General features: G+C 39.1%; 2 protein-coding genes across 3 annotated transcripts in view; both read left to right on the top strand.

The window, feature by feature from the left end:
• Nucleotides 1-10,829, top strand: part of LOC115060172 (zinc finger protein 385C-like) — a 50,018-nt gene extending 39,189 nt beyond the window's left edge. The window contains exons 4-9 of the mRNA XM_029528024.1: nt 1,449-1,556; nt 5,001-5,178; nt 8,101-8,454; nt 8,604-8,806; nt 8,977-9,075; nt 9,503-10,829. Coding sequence (XP_029383884.1) covers nt 1,449-1,556; nt 5,001-5,178; nt 8,101-8,454; nt 8,604-8,806; nt 8,977-9,075; nt 9,503-9,733 — 1,173 coding nt within the window. The 3' untranslated portion in view covers nt 9,734-10,829. The remainder of the gene's footprint in view (nt 1-1,448; nt 1,557-5,000; nt 5,179-8,100; nt 8,455-8,603; nt 8,807-8,976; nt 9,076-9,502) is intronic.
• A 1,249-nt stretch (nt 10,830-12,078) lies between these two features.
• LOC115059803 (dnaJ homolog subfamily C member 7-like) lies at nt 12,079-18,960 on the top strand. Of its 2 annotated transcripts, none has more exons than XM_029527496.1 (14): nt 12,079-12,162; nt 13,916-14,004; nt 14,241-14,365; nt 14,482-14,595; nt 14,746-14,820; nt 15,061-15,179; nt 15,407-15,560; nt 15,818-15,982; nt 16,180-16,271; nt 16,368-16,441; nt 16,528-16,674; nt 16,782-16,937; nt 17,387-17,461; nt 17,605-18,960. In XM_029527496.1, the coding sequence occupies exons 1-14, from the start codon at nt 12,092-12,094 to the stop codon at nt 17,640-17,642; spliced, it is 1,494 nt and encodes a 497-aa protein (XP_029383356.1). In that variant the 5' UTR covers nt 12,079-12,091; the 3' UTR covers nt 17,643-18,960. The 2 variants fall into 2 exon arrangements, with proteins under 2 accessions (XP_029383356.1, XP_029383357.1); XM_029527497.1 differs by having other exon boundaries at nt 17,387-17,455.
• The last annotated feature ends 295 nt before the right edge of the window (nt 18,961-19,255 follow it).

The following is a 19,255-nucleotide window of genomic DNA, read 5'->3' on the forward strand; positions in this document are numbered from 1 at the left end:
CGTTCATCGTCTACATTTAGCTTTAACCCTTAATGAGGGAAATGAGAGGCAAGGTGCTAAATGTATCAGGGATGTGGGAGGTTGGGAAAAGATTGCCGTCTGACACCCAAAGCTAAAATTATGACTCAACTAACACTACTGCGCTATAGGGATTAAAAATATGGATAGCGTTGCTATTTCAAATGTGTGAACTTCACTTTTTTTAATAATTTATTTTGAAGAAATATTGTGTGCTTTCAGCAAAGACATTAATCTTTAATAATCCATTAAATCACTAGAGGAAAATCTCTAACCATATTTAATGAAACAAAATGCAGAAATCAGCACTGACAAGTTATTTCTCACTGATCTGATTGATGGTGTTAAGTATTAATAAATAAAAATTACATGGACTTCATTCATATAATTCATACTCCCGTCTGCATGCTAGAATAAAACATGTCAAACAAGGGATGTGAGTGACAGTTACAGAAAGTAATTTTAATTTTTCATTATTTTTTATTTCAATTTGAAAATTAAAAAAAGGTCTTCAGCATAATGACATTTTAATTCAGTCCTTTTGTTACTGATACAGTAAATATTTGTTAGTAGGGGTGGGAATATTATACTATCTCATGATTTGATTCAAAACCAATTTTTGGGGCAACGATTTCATTCATAATGATTTCTGCTTCAATCTATAGGTGTGCAAAGGATCTACTCCAATCTACAATCTCCAATTAAAGTGTCTTTCACATTTATTAAGTTTGAAACATTTATCCATGCTTATTGGAATTGTTGCATAAAAGCAATATCACATATTGCTTAAGTAACAAAGTATCTCTTTATAAAAAAAAAAACACAAAAACATGGTCCCTCATTTTGCAAACGTTGCACACTGTGAAGCTCAACCTGTCTTCTAAACCTGTGAAGCTTTGGTAAATAGGGCCCTATAAAATCCTCGATCACGGAATCAGACATTAAAAACGGAATTCATTATAAACACAGAATAACAGTCCTGGCCGACATTTTACATAAGTTTTTTTTTTTTTTTTTTTTTTTTTTTTTCCCCCCAGAATAAAAAGGAACGTATCTGAACAGCACGGTGGTGTATAAAAAAAAAAAAAAAAAACCATAAGAAGGGCACGGTGTAAATCTATGTGGTGGCCTGCGCAGCACGGTGGCGTAGTGGTTAACACTGACACCACCCAATAAAGAAGGGCGTGGTTCGATTCCTGGTCCATAAATCAATATAACGTGTTATCTGTGATTTTTTTTTTTATTTTTTTTATTTTTTTTGTTCATTGTTCCTGATTTACTAAAAATGTTTGCTGTTTGCTCTTCTCTGTGACACCATAAAATATCACTGAACTTTATTCTGTTATACTGAAAGATGAACTAGAAGAAGCCTAAAGGAAAATGTAAAGGACAACGTCTCCTTGTATTTTGTTTATGTGTGTTTCTCATAGATGGATCCTGTGCAGAAGGCTGTGATCAACCACACCTTTGGCATGTCCCCACCCAAGAAGAAACCCATCATCTCCTGCAACATCTGTCACCTCCGCTTCAACTCCACTGTAAGTCGCATCCTTAATCAATCCTTTGATACCACAGAAGAGAACTGTTTGATTTCTTTCAGCTTTCATCAGATGGAATCTCAACTCCAGGCTTTGATTTTGGTTTTGGTGGAAGACCAAACTGAATTAAGTCTAAGGTATGAAACCAACTTGACCAGATTTTGTTTTGATCATTCCTGCAGTCAGGCTCCTATTTATTTGGACCACATTCAATACATTTGTATTCTGGTCTAAAACCAACCACGAAAATGTTCCTCTTATCAGTCCATTCGATCACCACACTAATATTGCTTCCATTTTCTCATTGACCACTGGATTCCTAAAAGAAAACCAGTCAGCTAATTCTTTGTGGTTTTTTCCTTATCGCACCCCTCTCTCCGTATTAATTTGGTTCCCATTCGTGTGGAGTTTGTTTATGTGTATTTGCATTTATATTGTCAGGAGGAATCTCACAGAATGACAATGACTCTTAAACTTGAAGGAGCAGAGATACTATAACAAGACCAGTATCCTTCACTTACCTCCTCATTTGTCTCTTTCTCTTTCTCTGCTCTTCACTTTTGGATGTACCGTGATCATGTCAGGACTCTGTTTTTTAGCTAACAGGCTATCTCCTCCTCCCCTCTGCGGTGCCTACAGCTGAGCTGAGAGAGCTGGTTGATCCAGGAGGTGGATGCCAGGTTTCAGGCAGGTACCAGGTCCCAAAAGGGGGCAGCACTGAGCGACTGGAATTTGCACCCCATCGAGAAAACTGATTAAAGGAATAGTTCAGAATGTTTGAAATCTATTTGTATTTTATACCTGCCACTTTTGCAGTTCATAGGAAAGGTGGTTTTCTCTGTCAACATCCACCTTCATGTATCATATTGGATATGCAGCTTCAGCTAAATCCCTAAGTGCGTCCACTTAGCAGCAAAGTCATTTGGTATCATATGAAGACAGAGTGACTCTTTGACTTCACTTTATGTGGCCAAAGACCAGGCCCAAAATAAATACTGTTAGCTTCACATCTAAAGTGTGTTGCCAACAAATTGGATGTTTAATGGGAATAGAACATAATGTTATTTGTCAGTTTTTTGATTTTTATGATTTACAGCCACTTTCACTAGCTCCCTTCACGAATATTAACGATGGTATACTGTAAGTACATATGTTTGATTAAGAACTTCGGTCTAATAAAAGCTGAAACTGTTTGTTCAGTATATAGACACAATTTAATGACTACAGTGTTAAAGGTGTGTCTTAAAAAAAAGAATAGACTAGAAAAATTCAAAATTATTCCTTTAAGGCTGTAAACTCAATGTTGTTGCCCTTTTGAGAAGGACGGTGACTGTTCACTGCTTATGAGGAGTTTGGCCGTCATAAAGCTGCTTGAGTTGAGGTCAACAGAAGACTCCTTCAGGTGTCTGTAACTTAGGATCTTTGTCTTCTCTCCTGGGATACTTATTCCAGAATTAGTTGTTGTTTGTTTATTTTAAACTTTTTTTAGGTTACTATGGTAGAACATAGTAAATTCAGACTGGTTGGAATGCCGGACTATTTGGTAGCATGCAGATGAGAACAGCTTGATCCCTCTGAGTCAGTCCAAAATCACGCTGAATGGTTGGTGTGCACTGACATTCAACGTAGCCAAAGGGGTCGTACACCCTTTTGCTCAGCTATTTATGCCCCACCGCACACTTTGACCCACAGTGGTGCCTGTTCTGTTTATGTAGCAGGCCAAGCTTTATGCAAAGTGTTGATGTGAAGCCTTTTTCTCCCTCCACTGTCACAGTCACTAAAAGATCACCAACACACTATGAGTCTGAATGTATGTTAGGTAAGGCTGTACAGTGTGTGTCTGGAAACTGGAATGGATAATTTGAGCAGTGACAAATTATCTAACAGCCTTGTGTGAGGCCAGCCACTTGAAGTCTTGTTGCACTGTTCCAAACTCAGACTTTTTTTTTTTTTTTTCGACTTAGGAAGTGCGTTTGTGTGTATGTTTCTGTTTGTGACAGAAAGGCTCTAGTGTTGCAGAAGTGTGTGCTCTAAAAGAATAAGGCTGGTTATGCTTCTATACTTTCCTTCTTTTTAACTAATTCCATGAAAAGAACAAGACCTAAGTGAACCTCAAGTCCACATTTAATACATAAATATTTAAGAATTTGTCGCCAATTCTACTTCATTTTTAAAAGGGCTAAATAATCTCCCACGTTTTTATTTTGTTCCTGTGATGGATTTACACACGCATTAAATACGGATACATACTGGTTTTGGTCTCTTTTGAGGATTTGTTTAAAGTAAGAAAAATACAGATCATCACCAACCTTATATCCTTTATAACTTCTGCTTCATCTCTACACTTGCTGTTGTGAATAGTTTGCTGAGGCTCGACTAAACGTTTCACCTTTAGAGAGTAGGTCATGGGCCTTTTTCAGAGGTGACTGTGCATGTCAAAGTAGTAAAGTTACAGGTGTAAAGAATAGAAATGAATGATGACTGAACTACGGCCATGTCACATGGAGACTGAACACAACAGAGCTATGGTTAGTGTTACAACTAACACCTCTGATTGTCTTACAATGGTAGTTGTCCTAGCTGTTTGTGCATGATAAAAGCAAAAGATCATGTTTAATGAACTTTGAACCAAGATTAGTAGCAATGATGATAGAAATAAGAGTAATGTTAATACCCTCTTATTATCAAAAATTAAAATATATGAACCATATAAAGTGTATTTGTACTGTAGAAAATGAGATACAAAGCAGTTTAAATGATTTATCGCAGCAAAGCTAAGATGTTCCTACAAAATTGATTTGATGTATTTTATGGAAATAGAAATGTGTGTATGGATTTTCAGATAACTGTGTTTTGCTTCAGCTGCTGTTGTTACTGTTGGTGCACTCCTCTTTGCTGGAAGCTGATCTTTCTCTGTAGAGCACGTCTTGCTTTATCTACAGCCACTCAGCCTTTTTTTGGATTCAAGTCTGCATGCATCTATTGTCACACTGCCACAAATGTGTTTTCTCTTGCTGTTGAAAGGCACGGAGGTTATTTTGTGTTGCCGCAGAATGGACACGGGCCATTTTGTGTCAGAGCAATTCAGTGGAAAGATGATCCTGTGAGCTCAGAGGATGGCCATGAGATGCCATGAGTCCAACTGATGCTCATTTGTGCACAGCCATGACGACGATAGTGATGATCAAAATGGTGACTTCCTCCGAGTCAAATGCTCAGTCGCATATATTTCCTCCCCATCTCCATAGAAGCATGTGAAGCCAGGGAGATGGAACAGATGGAAAGATTACAGTTTACTGATTTCATGCTGTCCATTTAATCACTTTAATTTAATCGTGATTCAGTGCATATAGTCTGTATTGACTTTCTCCTCTGTTTGTTCTACTTGCTTGTACGTGTCTGTGTGTGTCTGCCTGTGTGTGTGTATGTGCATGTTACGGCCAGACCCAGGCAGAGGCCCACTACAAAGGTCACAAACACGCTCGCAAGCTAAAGGCCTTGGAGACCCAGAGGAGCAGACAGAAGAACGGACACAGTCCATCTAAAATGGGAAAAGAGAGAGAGAAAGGGATTGTGGGAGGAGGAACAGGACCAACAGACTCACATTTGAATGACAAAAAAGGTAGAAATCTTTCTTTTTTTAAAAGCACCGTCCTCTGAGTAATTAGTGGTAATTGGAAAGATGTAAGCACTAAGGCCTTAGTTGCTGTCATTCAGCTGGCTAATTACCAGCTATTACCTGTCCTGTTCTCATTGGATCTTTCAGATGGGTAATTACTCCCATCAAGAGAAATGTGAAGCCTTAAAGCGTTTAAAAAGAGCATTCTGACATCTGATGTCTTAAACTTGTCAAAGGAGGTTCATTGGGTTCCTTGTAGGACATCAGTAGCTCCCCACAATACAGAAGTACACAAATCTAATCAATGACCTTCCACCATTATCCATATACCCATACATACCCACTGATTTTAAATTATGAGTATACCTAGAATTAATCTTCAACAAAGTGAGATTTTTAAATGGCTTTTTCTGTCTGGCTGAATCTCATATATTGAATTCATGATGTCATGCAGCAAATCTTAACATGTGATTAAAACCACTAATGAATCTGCAAAACTGATACTAATTCATATTCTTTTTGTCAGTAAATCAATATCCTTTTCAGCTCTAAAGATGAGGCATGTGTAGAACAAGGTCTACAAGTTACTTTGGTGATTCAGTGTGCAACTCAATAAGGAGCAGTGCAGCGAAATGCACTCCAGACTGATGTTACGTCAGGACATGGTCCTCATTAACCATGGGGGGGGGGGTGTTTAGGATATTTTGGGTGAATAACGTGGTTATTGTGACCACACCTTGAAAACACAATCCTAACAGCAGCCTGGGGATGAGTCTGGGGATGGGAATGAGAAACATTGATAAACTGGCGGGTTCATCAATGTTTAGTATCCCCTGGAAACACTTTTATTGTGTAGTGAGTATTTGCAGTACATTTGTGTTGTGCATTTGTGTGTTCAATTCTGTGTATTGATAAAGATGCTTGCACTGTGTTGAGCTGCCAGGGCCACCATAAGAAACTGAGTATGCTACACACAGAATATAAGCTCCAATCAACTTGAACATTACTCTGGTGAGCCTCCTATTATTTCCTGATTCAACTATGAGGGGCCAATGCACATATCCATGTTGGGTTATTATTAAAGGTTTTAAGTACACAAAGTACACATTCCTGTATATTGGTCATTATGACCCTGGACTATGTTCAAAATAAAACGCAGTATATGGGTTGATCCAAAATATTCACAGAACTGAAAGGATGCTCAGGTCTCCAGTTCTGTGAAGAAATCAATGCAAGCTGATTTTTATTTTAACATACTTTGCGGTTGGGATTAAAAAAGAATAAGGTGAATATAACGGGAAATGGTGACCTTGACTTTCCAGAATCTGACACCTGATGCATTCTCAGCATTAAAGCCACAATGTGGTCGTACCCACGACCAGCAGGGACTGAACATTATATGATCCCTCCCCCTCCCCTGAGCTCTGATATTCTAGGAATTTGTTGCTGAGCCAGCACCACGCACTCAGTAGTTTAATAATGATCTTCATAGTCCGAGCGCTGCCCATCATTTATATTGCACTTTAACCTTTTCGTCTGTGCAGAGTGCACTGTAATTATCTGCACCAAATCAAATGTGTGCTATGATATGCCCTCATTGACCTGGTTCACATTAGCTAACTCTGTTGCTGTAATTGTGTGAAAAAGCATTGGCTAGAGTCTATTAAACCCACCATGTAACTTAATTGCGTGTTTAAATCCACAAATTCCGGGACAAGTGTCTTTTACGGTGGCCACAGCCCAGGATCCTTTCCATATTTTTCATGTTAGCCTTCATGGTTCCTCAGCCTCCCTCCGTTCCAAAGAGCTGCTGTGAAACTTTTAGGACTTGTCTTTCATTTCCTTTCAGTCACTTGGCTTCTCATTCAGCCTAACTAAAAATTTCACCATCTTCCTTTTCTATACTCTGTCAAGCTTTCCTTTTCACTATTGATCTCCCCCTCCCATTTTCTTCCAGCACCTATCAATTTCCCTCTAACCACATAATGATAAGGTTGTTACTTTCAGCAGTTGCCATGGTTGTTGATTGATTATGACAGAGGGAGCTTCAGCTGAGGGAGCAAACAAATGACACAGAGAGGAAGAAAGATTGAGACGGCAGAAAAGAGGGAAAAGATATGAAAATTAAAGGGAGCAGAAAATACAAATAAATACATACGGAAGATGTTAAGTTTCATAACAAGGTTATCTGAAAGAAGGGGTAAAGAAAAATGACAGGTTGGTCACACGAAACGACTGCCAAGAGCGGAAAGGAAATAGAGGTCACGCCTCTCTTCTTGCATTAATCAAAGAAGTATTTGGACCTTGTTTGTGTAGAATTCATGTGTTGCCATGATATAAAACTGCTTTCAGATTTATTTATAGGCCATCTCTACTGGCAAGCTTAGGTCACTCAGGCCAATGTAATAAGTAGCAGCCCCCAGTCAGGAAATCACAAAGTTTGTTACTTTGTTAATCACAATGCTTAAAAAAAGCACAAATGCTGGTAGCTTAAAGCTAAATGTGGATTTGGAAATAAATGTATTAATTAGTATATGTAAATATCTAAAATATTTAGTTCCTGTCTTGAGAGAGCATACAAAGAGAACTTGACGTGAGCAATTGATTCAGCACTAAATAAATAAAAAATGACTTGACTGTCCAAGGCAAAGATAACTAGCTCTTGGCATCTGGAGCTATATTTAATGAGTAAACATGATTAGTGACAGTCTTCTAATTTTCATCAAAATGGTTCTTTAAATTGTGTTTGTGCAGAATATCCAAATGGCTAATGGTTTTGTCTCCATGTTTCTGCTCAGAGAACACAGGTATTCATTCCCAAAAAGTGTATAATGGTATATTTTACATTTAGAGATCTTTATCCTGATTTGGATGTACAGCATTGCAATATCACATTAATAGGCTGTTTTATCTTGGCTTTCTCAGGCCTAGGCATTCCTCAACCTGCACAGCTGCAAGCTGAGCCAGCAGCCAATTCTTCCTTGCAGCCTTCATCCAAGGACTCCTCCTCGCTCCACTCCCCTCAGCTGTCCCCACAAGTTTCCCCTAGAGCTACGCTTCCTTGTCTGGCCCCAGAGAACCCGCCTGTGGAAGGCTGCAGCCCAGCCACCAGCTCAGCCCCATGCTCTGAACTCCAGGGAAGCTCCATGGGAGGTGAGGAAGAGGTGGCGAAGGGTGACGAGGCTAAAGCGACCAAGAGTAACAAAAAACAACATCTACACTGTCCTACATGCAAAGTGACAGTTAATTCCAGCTCCCAGTTGGAGGCTCATTGTAGTGGTATGTACTATGTGACACTATATCACTTCAGTTTACATTTCTGAGGTATCTTGCCATTTGATTGTAGTTGGGAAAATGTTAAAGCAATTTTTATGGTTAACAAAATTTCAATCTGACATTGTTCCCTATTTTCTGATTGGCTTAATCAGGCTCTAAGCACAAACAGATGCTGGACGGTCAAAACAACAGCCACTCACCACGCAGGGTCAAGATGACATCATTACCCAGACCTGCCTGCCGAATTAAGCAGCGAATGGGCAGCAAACCCAGAGCGGTTGTTGGTGTTTCCAGCCAGCCCTTTCACTGTGAACTGTGCCAGGTGTCCGTCAACTCGGAGACACAGCTGAAGCAGGTGTGTAGGGTGACACAAAAATGACAAATGTGACTTTTCTAATATGTAAACCCCTAACTACGTACTGCTGAAACCAAAAAAGACAGAAAGCCTCACCTTTATATTTTACAATTTAAAAACAATTTAGTTTGTTAGCTGTGTCCTCTCTGAGTATCCCTGTCCCCTCTTAGCACATGAACAGCAGGAGACACAAAGAGCGTTTGGCTGGGAAGCCTGTCAAGACAAAGTTCACCCCCTATAATAAAATACAGCCCAGTGCCGTCTTAGCGGTAAGAGTTTGTCACTCACATGTGTACACACACACACACACACACACACACACACACACACACACAACTTTCATTTGTATTGTGTTTGTACACAATGTACTTAGAACATGACAGTATGACCCACATACAGAATTCAGTAGATACAAATAAAGGCTGTGTCTGAAACCTGTCGACACACTTGCAAGTATGATAGTTGGTGAGTGGTTGATGGAATTAACAAGTATGTGTCTTTATTTCCTATTTTAATTCAAGTGCTTCATTTTAAGTCAGGATGCTACAAAATGAAGTTTATCTCCAACAGTCTGCTACCCTCATCTTTCTATTCTAAAGACGAGTAATGGAGCAGTGGGTGTATATTGAAATAGTGCTATTTTCAGTTTTCAGTGTGTGTTTGTAGAATTTAAATTAGATCTAATTTATGTCTCAGACTAAACTGGCCCTACAGAAGCAGCTGTCCAAAGGCCTGCCAGCAGGTTTTCTGACCAGCCCCCTCAATCCAGCTGCCTTGTGTACCATGGCACCTGGACCCTTGGCACTAAGGCTACCACCAGGTCCCACAGCCATCATCCAGGGTCCACTGATCAGCCCTACGCTCTTCAGGCCTGCACCCGGACCCCTGAGGGCCACACATGCACCCATTATCTTCTCTCCTTACTAAAAATGAACCGGACTAAGCTGAAGGCCCTACAGTATAGTGGATTTAACCTACCCAAAGCTGGACAAAGCAGGGGACCCACTGAGTGACAGCAGGACACTATGCAGCGACAACAAAGGCAACATATCAGCATGTCAAGTTTGGCAGGTTCAAAACATGAGAGCAGTATGGACAATCTCCTGGTGTGAACTAAGAAATCAGCACTGACCGGCCAGTGTTTCAATCCCTTAAAAATCAAAGGACCATCACTCAGCTGTTTCCTCTGAACAAGCTGGTGCGTGCATGTTCCCCGGGGTCTGCACCCCTCTGGAAGCCATAATGAAAAGCATCTTTAGTTTTACTTATAAGACTGTAATAGACAAATACACTGCGGTGCGTAAATGTTACCATGTGTTTGTTGCCAAAATTCTGGCTTTGGAGAGATTTCTAGTTGTACTCTGGAAGAGCAAGTACAATAGCCCATCGCTGTATTTGTTTTCATAACCAATGTGAATAAGAAAAATCCAGATTGTGTAACTCTGTAATGAATCTGGCTGCTTCCATACAACCCCCTCCACCTGTGTAAAGACAATTGAGATCCATAACTTTGGATTGCTGACAGTGTTGCATCTGAACAAATGTATGTCTCTGCAGCCAGTGTCTGATATGAATGGTTTTTCCTTATAATTTCAGATTAAGATAGATTTATTTTTTACCCCCTTCCTCTCCGTGTTATGAGGTGACAATCAACCACCGCCATGATAGTGATGCCAAGAATAATTGCTGTATGCAGACATGCTACATGTAATGCATACGATCACACAAATTAATTTCAAGCTATAAAGTTTAACATGAGCCATTGTAACATCTTCAGGTGATGGCTAGATAAATAAGTTAAGATTTTACACCAGCTTAATTCTGTATGTGCAATATGAAGAGACAGGCTGATGTTTGCTGTTGTCCAACCTTTTAAAGCTGTAACCACATTTTTTATGTGTCTTTGGCATTATTGAACATGTTTTTTTAATAGTTGTATAAAAAAAGTTATTTCTTTTCAGAAATCCTTCTCCCACCTGATTGTGCTGAATCATCCTAAGCAATATGTATTTTTGAAGTGTCACCTGGTAAAATGAATGATTAGTGTAATTGTGCATAAATTGCAATAATGTAAATTATTATGTGCTAAATATGTCAATATTGTATTCTATATGAGCTTATTAATAGTACTGTTTTTTTACACATTTGTCGTTGTCTTTTCTTTATATGGCCACAGCAGGATATTTACTGTTCACTACAGATGTTTCTATTCAGGCACACTCAGTAGTAACCCAAATCATGAGTATGAACCTGTTATTTCTGATTACTTAATCACAAGCCCACAAAGGGGAGAGGGTCCAACGAGGAAACAGAAAACAAGAAAGAGCCAACGACTTCCAGGAAAAAGAAATCTGAATTTAAAAGACAATATCAGGAGTGCTACTTAAAATAGGGATTAATGGCTTCAGGTGTTTCTGCTGCAGAGCCCGCTCCGCATCATAAGAGGTGGCGGGCTAAGAAACGACAAATTAAACCTTCAAAACTGCTTCAGCACGTGGAGATGAACGCTTCAGCAGCGCTGTGGTCACACCTCATACACTCAGCTTAATGGCGACTTTTATTTTTATACACTTTGTTCTTATTTGTGTCTTTGCCAGTTCGTGAACACATAGTTTTATATGAAACCGGTCAGGACACCGCTGCTTTAACATACTCTGGTTCCCTCTAGTGGTAAGAACTATATAATTCACTTATTTATTTATAACAGCGTAACAAATAACTGTTTATGAATAATACCACTCTTTGCATTCCAGTGATAACGTGATCATTATTAATGCAATCTAAATATCCGTGTTAATACACTCATGGGTAAGTAATATTAGATTATTTTTATGTATTTATTTTTTGTTTTTAGGAGGCATTCGCGGAAAGTTAAGTATTTGGTTGGATAAAAACGATTAAATACTAAGATTAAATTCAGATGAACAGCGATTGTTGACACGATGATGCTTCCACCCCATTCTTCACTGCAGCTACGACTACCATGAAAAGACTTTATGATAATAGTGAAAATAAAAACCACTAATATCTATAATTTATAAAATGTTCCACATACTGTTAAATTGTTAAATGTTCATGGTCATAACTGAAGATTTCATGACTGAATGCATGTATCAGAAGTCCACTATTGGAAATAGTCTGTTCTTATTTTTTGGATGGACTGGTAAGGCGGGAGGAGCCGTGCTGCATTGTGGGAGATGTAGTTTGCAGGTTTACCCGCCTCGGGGATGCTAATCCTGCTTGCGGACGTGACGTCACTCTGCGTTCGTCCTTTCCAGAAAAAAAATGGCTGCTGTTGACATCGACGTGCCGGTGGAAACAGAGCCTAAAATCCACAACCAGCAGGACCTGGAACGGTAAACACGGAGCTGTATGTTGTGATCGATTGTTCGGCGACTGTGAGGCGAAAAGTAAAACCGACTGAATTGAGCCGTCGGTCCCCTGACAGGGCTCGGAAACCGGTCCACGGTCAGCCCGGAGACCGGCTAACGGGGCTAGCTCACCGGGAGTAAGGCAGCGTGTTTCACCTCCGCTGCATCTTTGTCATTTCTCTTTCTATGAATGGCGGCCGTCGTTTGAATTATGCTCGGTGGTTTAAATTATTCCGCAAGTAGTGAACTTTAAAAAATGCGCCGATTGACCGGCTGCTGGATCGAGTCTGTCGAGATAAATGGTCCGTATTGTCCCGACACATGCTCCGCTGTTGTGCTTTAAACCTGTTTAAGCTGACCTTTGACTTTCGGAGCCGATTTCACACCTTTAAAACACAACACTGGAAACAAATCATCGCCTGAGTTTCTCATGCTCTTAACTGTGAGTGACTCACCTCCATCGAGAAACATCCACATGACACATCCGGGCAGCTAGAGCTGAATTGGCCTTTACCCTTAACTCGTATTAAAGTCTGAAGTTGGTCGGTTATTTAAACGTAACATTTCTCAATGAGGCACCGTGGTGTTTGATAGCTACAGCAAAGCTATCAGCTTTAGATGGCTAATATTAATGAATCAGGTCACAGGAAGCACACTTCCCGTTTCAATCCAACGTTGAGGTAACACATTTCTCCCGAAGAAAAACATATAAAACTATACTTGTACATTTACAGAATATACAAACAATACTAGAATGAGGGTGTCAATGTTGTATTGTTTGTCATGGTGTAGGTATGAGGGTTGAATATTGTCAGTGTTACAGTTAAAAGTATATCTTAGCTTTAAGATTTTAGAGCTCAAAACGTTATTTATTATACCTTAATATAACCAATAATTGTGTTCTCTTGTCCACATTATAAATGTCATTAAAGCGTTTACAGTATAGCCTGGAAAAATTAGTTGTAAAAAATGGAGCTGAATCAATGAAACCATAATAGAGGTTTGGGTCAGAGCCATTATGACCGGTAAAAATGCTTTTACATTTCCAGTTCCTATTTACTGATCAAAAACTGCCAAACATTAAGTAGGAAAGAGTTGGGAAGAACTTAGACATTGATCGGTCCAGAGAATTTTGAGTCCAGACACCATGACTCTACTCATGGTAAAACTTCTATTGTCAGCACTTGCCTTGTCACGGGTGTTTAATGGCTTTAATGGCTTTGTCTTATTTGGTTTTTCCTTTGGTTGTGGTTTTGGACAGAATGATACATGCCTTTCAAAGAGTCCTAGGTGCTGAGTCTTACTTGGGCAAGTGTTTTCATACATCATGGCCTTGGAATCAAAACGCCTACACATCTCAATTATTGGTGTGGCTTCACCACAAAGGTTAGCACAACAACAGAACCTTATTTGAATCAGGGTTGAGCTACCCTTTAACACTGTCCAACAGGACTGCAGCAGGAGAATCTCACTGCTATGTTTAGTATCAGAGCTGTCAGGACTATGTGTACCCTCCTGCTGACCCACTTCCAGGTGTAAAACGCCACAGTTGTGTCCTCTCAGACAAACCCATTCGCTGTCCCACCTGGAAGAAATTGAATCACAGATGGAACTAACTAATTGAATAGGGTCTTGCTGAATTGTTTGTTTGATAAGCTATCCATTTTTTTTTTTGTTTTTGTCTTTTCACAATACCGACTCCACCTTGACATACGTTTCATTTTCTTCCTCTTTCTAGTCAAGCTGAAGGCTTCAAAGAGCAAGGGAATGCACTCTACAGCAAGAAAGATTACTCTGAGGCTTTCAACTATTATACTAAGGCCATCGGTGAGATTACCACTTTTTCTGTTTTTGGGGTGGTGCAGGGGGGCAGGTTTGGGTTGTTGTATACAGCACCTGCTGACGTGTCATTGTTCATAGCATTGCGTTTAGAAAAGTTCATAATCAGCAATTGCTGATCATGTCTCAGTAATTCATAAAAAATTATGAACTTTGTACTTACAGATGAGTCATTATTAACATCCTGACATATTTATCAACACAAATTTTTCTCTCATATTAAGATACTTGCCCCAAAAATGCAAGTTATTATGGCAACAGGGCAGCCACCCTAATGATGCTATGTCGCTTTCGAGAGGCCCTTGAAGATTCTCAACAGGCTGTGCGGCTTGATGACTGCTTCATGAAGGTTGGTGCGGGCTGATTTTCAAATCAAGGGCCTCATTCTTTATTCTCAGCTTTTGCTTACTTATCTTAAAAACCTGGTTGTTATTCTGGGATACATGTGCCCTTTCTGTCCCACAGGGGCATCTTCGTGAGGGCAAGTGTCACCTGTCTTTGGGGAATGCCATGGCGGCTAGTCGCTGCTTTGAAAAGGTTCTGGAGATGGAGCCCTGCAACAAAGAGGCCCAACAGGAAGTAGGCATCACATTTTTAATCAAATTTAAAAAAAGAAGCATTCGAGTTATATACCTAGCATAGCCATGGCTCTTGATTTGCATGACTTCATCCTTAAATTCATATAGTAAAATTTTACAGACACTGCTAATAAATAATTGTTTATTTCAGAATAAGAATGCAGCGACTCTACTGGAGTATGAGCGAATGGCAGATTTTGGCTTTGAGAAGCGCGATTTCAGAAAGGTATTTTATGAACATTTCTCATTTCACAATTCACAAAAGCTTTTATGAGTGCTATTCATAGTTTCTTAAGTAGTTGAGAAGTTTTTTGCGAAAAAAAAAAAGACTTGTTAAAAGACTGATATCAATATTTTGTTTCATTGGAAGAGCAGCGTGTAAAAAGTACCATATTTAAATTTCTCTCATGTATAAATGCAATGATGGCATGTAACAGACATATGTGTGACTCCTCTCCTAAACCAGGTGGTTTACTGTATGGATCGGGCCTTAGCTTTGGCTTCTGCATGCCACCGCTTCAAAATCCTTAAGGCTGAGTGTCTGGCTCTGTTGGGACGTTATCCAGAAGCTCAGTCTGTGGCAAGGTAGGAAGAGTTGAGGTTTTATTTTGAAGAAGTTGCTTTACTTTGTTGGGGTTATGGTGATTAGTCTGTTACAGTGACACGTTTCATTGCTTTATAGTATGAACTTCTTGGATTCAGACAAGATTTCAAATATAAATATGACGTCTGTTTTAAGTAGATTTCCGGTAAGAGGACTGAATTTTATTCAGTCTTCACAACAGCTTGTTAAACAAAACTTTCTTTTCCAGTGATATCCTGCGAATGGATTCCACAAATGCAGACGCACTGTACGTTCGAGGCCTGTGTCTTTACTACGAAGACTGCATTGATAAAGCTGTACAGTTCTTTGTCCAGGCTCTGCGTATGGCACCTGACCACGAGAAGGCCCGGTTAGCCTGCAGGGTAAGACCTTTTGAAATTTTGTCTGGTTGGCTTAAGTTTGTGATGCAAAATCTGATTTATGTATTTATTTATTTATCAATCCTTTTTTTGCTTTGAAATGTGTAATGAACTGTTTGAACACACAAACACACATTTTAGTTGTTTACAGGAGAACATCAGAACATTTAAGAAAGAAGAATTTACTGAAAAAGTCAGTTTGTTTCAGTTCATGTATATATTTAAAAGTAACGCAGGGACTTGGTCGCTTCTTCATCCAGAATGCCAAAGCCCTCAAAGCCAAGAAGGAGGAGGGCAACCAGGCATTCAAGAACAACAACTATGAAGCTGCCTACCAGCTGTATTCTGAAGCCCTGATGATAGACCCCAACAATATCAAGACTAACGCTAAACTTTACTGCAACAGAGCCACGGCAGGAGCGAAGGTAAAAGACAAGTAGTCATTTCAAGTTATATACTATATTCATTGGCCTGCACTGTCACCATCTCAAATATTGTGTGCAGTTGTTTGGAAGGGTGTCACTCTTATCACATCTGATCAGTAATACTTCAAAATAAAAACCCTGTGTAGCACATTATCTCTAATAATTTTTTACTGTCATCGCTTCCTCTTCTTCAACAGCTGAAGAAGCTAAATCAAGCCATTGAAGACTGTACCAGTGCAATAAAACTAGATGACACTTACATCAAGGCCTATTTAAGAAGAGCTCAGTGGTATGCTACAGTCAATATGAGTATGATCTTCCTTATTTCTGTTTTGTAGTTCAACTTTTTACAGTTTGTTGAGTGACTTTGTGTGACACTTTGTAGTTACATGGACACAGAACAGTATGAAGAGGCTGTGCGGGACTATGAAAAGGTTTACCAGACAGAAAAAACTTCAGGTAAAGCGCTGTCTTAAATTTCTCATATTAAGCTGCTTGAACAGATTGTAGCACTTCATTGCTTGCTTTTTGTTGTGTTACTGTAGATCACAAGCATTTGCTGAAAACAGCCCAGCTGCAGCTGAAAAAGAGCAAGAGGAAAGATTACTACAAGGTACTTGGGGTTGGCAAGAACGCCACTGAGGATGAGATCAAAAAAGCGTACCGCAAGCGAGCCCTCATGCACCACCCAGGTAGCCCTCATTTTTTTTTAACCTGCATGCAGAATACCATTTGATCATATTTGTTGGCTGTCTTGTCCTATCTTAAGCTCTCTAAGTCCTCTACTATTATCTTGCAGACCGACACAGTGCAGCAACTCTGGAGGTGCAAAAAGAGGAAGAAAAGAAATTCAAGGAAGTGGGCGAGGCCTTCACTGTGCTCTCCGACCCAAAGAAGAAGATCCGCTATGACAATGGGCACGATTTGGATGATGATGGTGGCTTTGATGGTGGAGGTTAGATTTGTGGCTAGATTTGATCTGCAAGTCATTAGCGGAATGCAAGAGAACAGGTTATGATAGGAAGTGGAAGAACTGGCTTGATCACATCACTGGAGAGAATTCCTTATGAATTTTCACAAAGGTCTTAAATTGAATGTAGTCACATGAAAAGAGTTAATTATTTTCACTCACTTTACAAAATGTCATGTCAAGGTTTTTTTTTTTTTTTTTCCCACAGAACTTGTTTTGAGATGTCAAAATAGCTGTTATATGATACCTGAAATATATTTAGCCACTTGTGTTTCGAGGTGTTTCTAGTGTCCATGCATGCTTATTTTGACAAGCTCTATGGGACAGACGAATTTCCCCATTTTGTCCCTCAGTTTATGTCCATTTTATTCTATCTTGTTCCCAAAGTTCATCATTATTTGCTCATCCAGTATGTATCTTTCCTTTCTCACTAGATTTTGATGCAAACAACATCTTCAGGGCTTTCTTTGGTGGCCACGGTGGAGGATTTAGTTTTGATTCCAGTCCAGGTATGTTTACTTTTTTCCAATCACAGACATCTTCATGTTTATTGAAATGTTGAAAAATCTGAGAAGGAGCATCTTATCTTATCTTTTGCTCTCTCCCTCTCTCTCTTTTTTTTTTTTTTTTTTTTTTTTTTTTTTTTGTAAAGACTCAGGGCCTGGAAATTTCTTCTTCCAATTTGGCTAAAGCAAAGGACCATGTGGGATGGTTCATATAATGAAGTTGACCCACAGTAACATTGTGATGCTCATACTCCTGCAAAATCTCCCAACAACTTTCTAATTTCTCAGACTAAATTCACTCCTTATTTTGATCCTAACGAACATTGCGAAGGATGACTCAGAAGCTTTAGTTAAAATTTAACATAAAAATAAGTGCATAAGAAACCTTTTGAAATAGGTTTGGATCAGCTGATTCAGAGCATGCCAAAATTCTTACTTCTAAGTAAATGAAATCTAATTTTACAAAACTGCCTCAACCTTCAATAAGGTGATCATTAGCAAGGAATGCTCCAGAAATAAACGTAGCATGGTTGACTATCTTTTATAAAACATAAGAAGGCATCCATTTAAATAATCTCCTGGGACTGCAGGTCTATTGAGCAAGATTCAATGTACTGTAGAAGTTTAATGTCAAACTGACCTCAGGACAGCCTGTTGAGGACAATGCTGGTGTCTTGCAAATGTTTGTCCAGGTTTTATTTGCTCACTTGCCAAATTTGGAATCACTTTGCTGGGATTTTGTTTCTTTCGCTCTTTTCATTGCTGCATTGTATATTTGATTCAAATGTACAGCATTTTGTATCCATAAACTTTTATTTCTTCAGTCTTCCCTCAGTTTATTTATATTTATTGTACTGTGTATTTGAAAGTGTATGCAGCAAAATGTCATTGTCTCCGTCTTCCTCCTTTTTTTGTTTTCAAGAAACTCATTCATAAATGTTTTACATCATGAGCTCAGATTGTGAAAGTTTTGTTTTTCTGAAACAGGCCAAACTTTACATATGTGCACCTTCAGATTTTGCTCGGTTTAAAGCACCAGCCACTCATCTGTCCTACTGTCCCATTGAAATTAAAATGGTGCCTTACCAGAATGAGCAGATCAGTTTACCTTCTCATAGTGAAACCAACATCAAAAGCAGTAGAGCAAGCCACCAAATGGCAACATTCCCACTTGTATTGCAATCTTTGGCATTTTCATACAAAAACCTTTTGTCACTGGGCAGTAATTTTGCAAATAAATTCTGCATCCTGTCAACCATGAACGATATTCCACTTTGTCATCAAATTGTCCACCACACCCAGCAATCCCCCAACTATACTTGTCATGCATGTTAAATCATTGCAACCCTTTTCATTGTTGTTTTACCTGTTTAAAGGGCACTGGCATTAGGTTGGACGTTTCTGTTTTGTCACTGATCTGTGTATCATTTTTAAAAACGTGTCACAGTATTAACAAGACATGCTTTTCTTATTGCGTAAATAAAGGCTCGTCTTTTACTGTACTCTTGGACTCTTAATTTAAGTAATAACTAATAATTACTATAATAACTCGAGCACTCTACTTAAATGTACTTGAGTGTTAAATGTTTACTCTACTTTATACTCAGAGCTTGTAATGTCTCTCCTTTACCTTAGTTTGACAAAGTTAAACATGGACATGCTGTTGGTTATTAAAATGATGTCATAGCTACTCAACAGTATGTACTGTAAGGAAATATTGTGTTAAATGTGATACGGACCAGTAATAACGACCCAACAGCAGGTAATACAGTTTGGTGAAAGGACCAATTCTTCATT

Source organism: Echeneis naucrates, chromosome 19 (assembly GCF_900963305.1).
Source record: "Echeneis naucrates chromosome 19, fEcheNa1.1, whole genome shotgun sequence".
NCBI lineage: Eukaryota > Metazoa > Chordata > Actinopteri > Carangiformes > Echeneidae > Echeneis > Echeneis naucrates.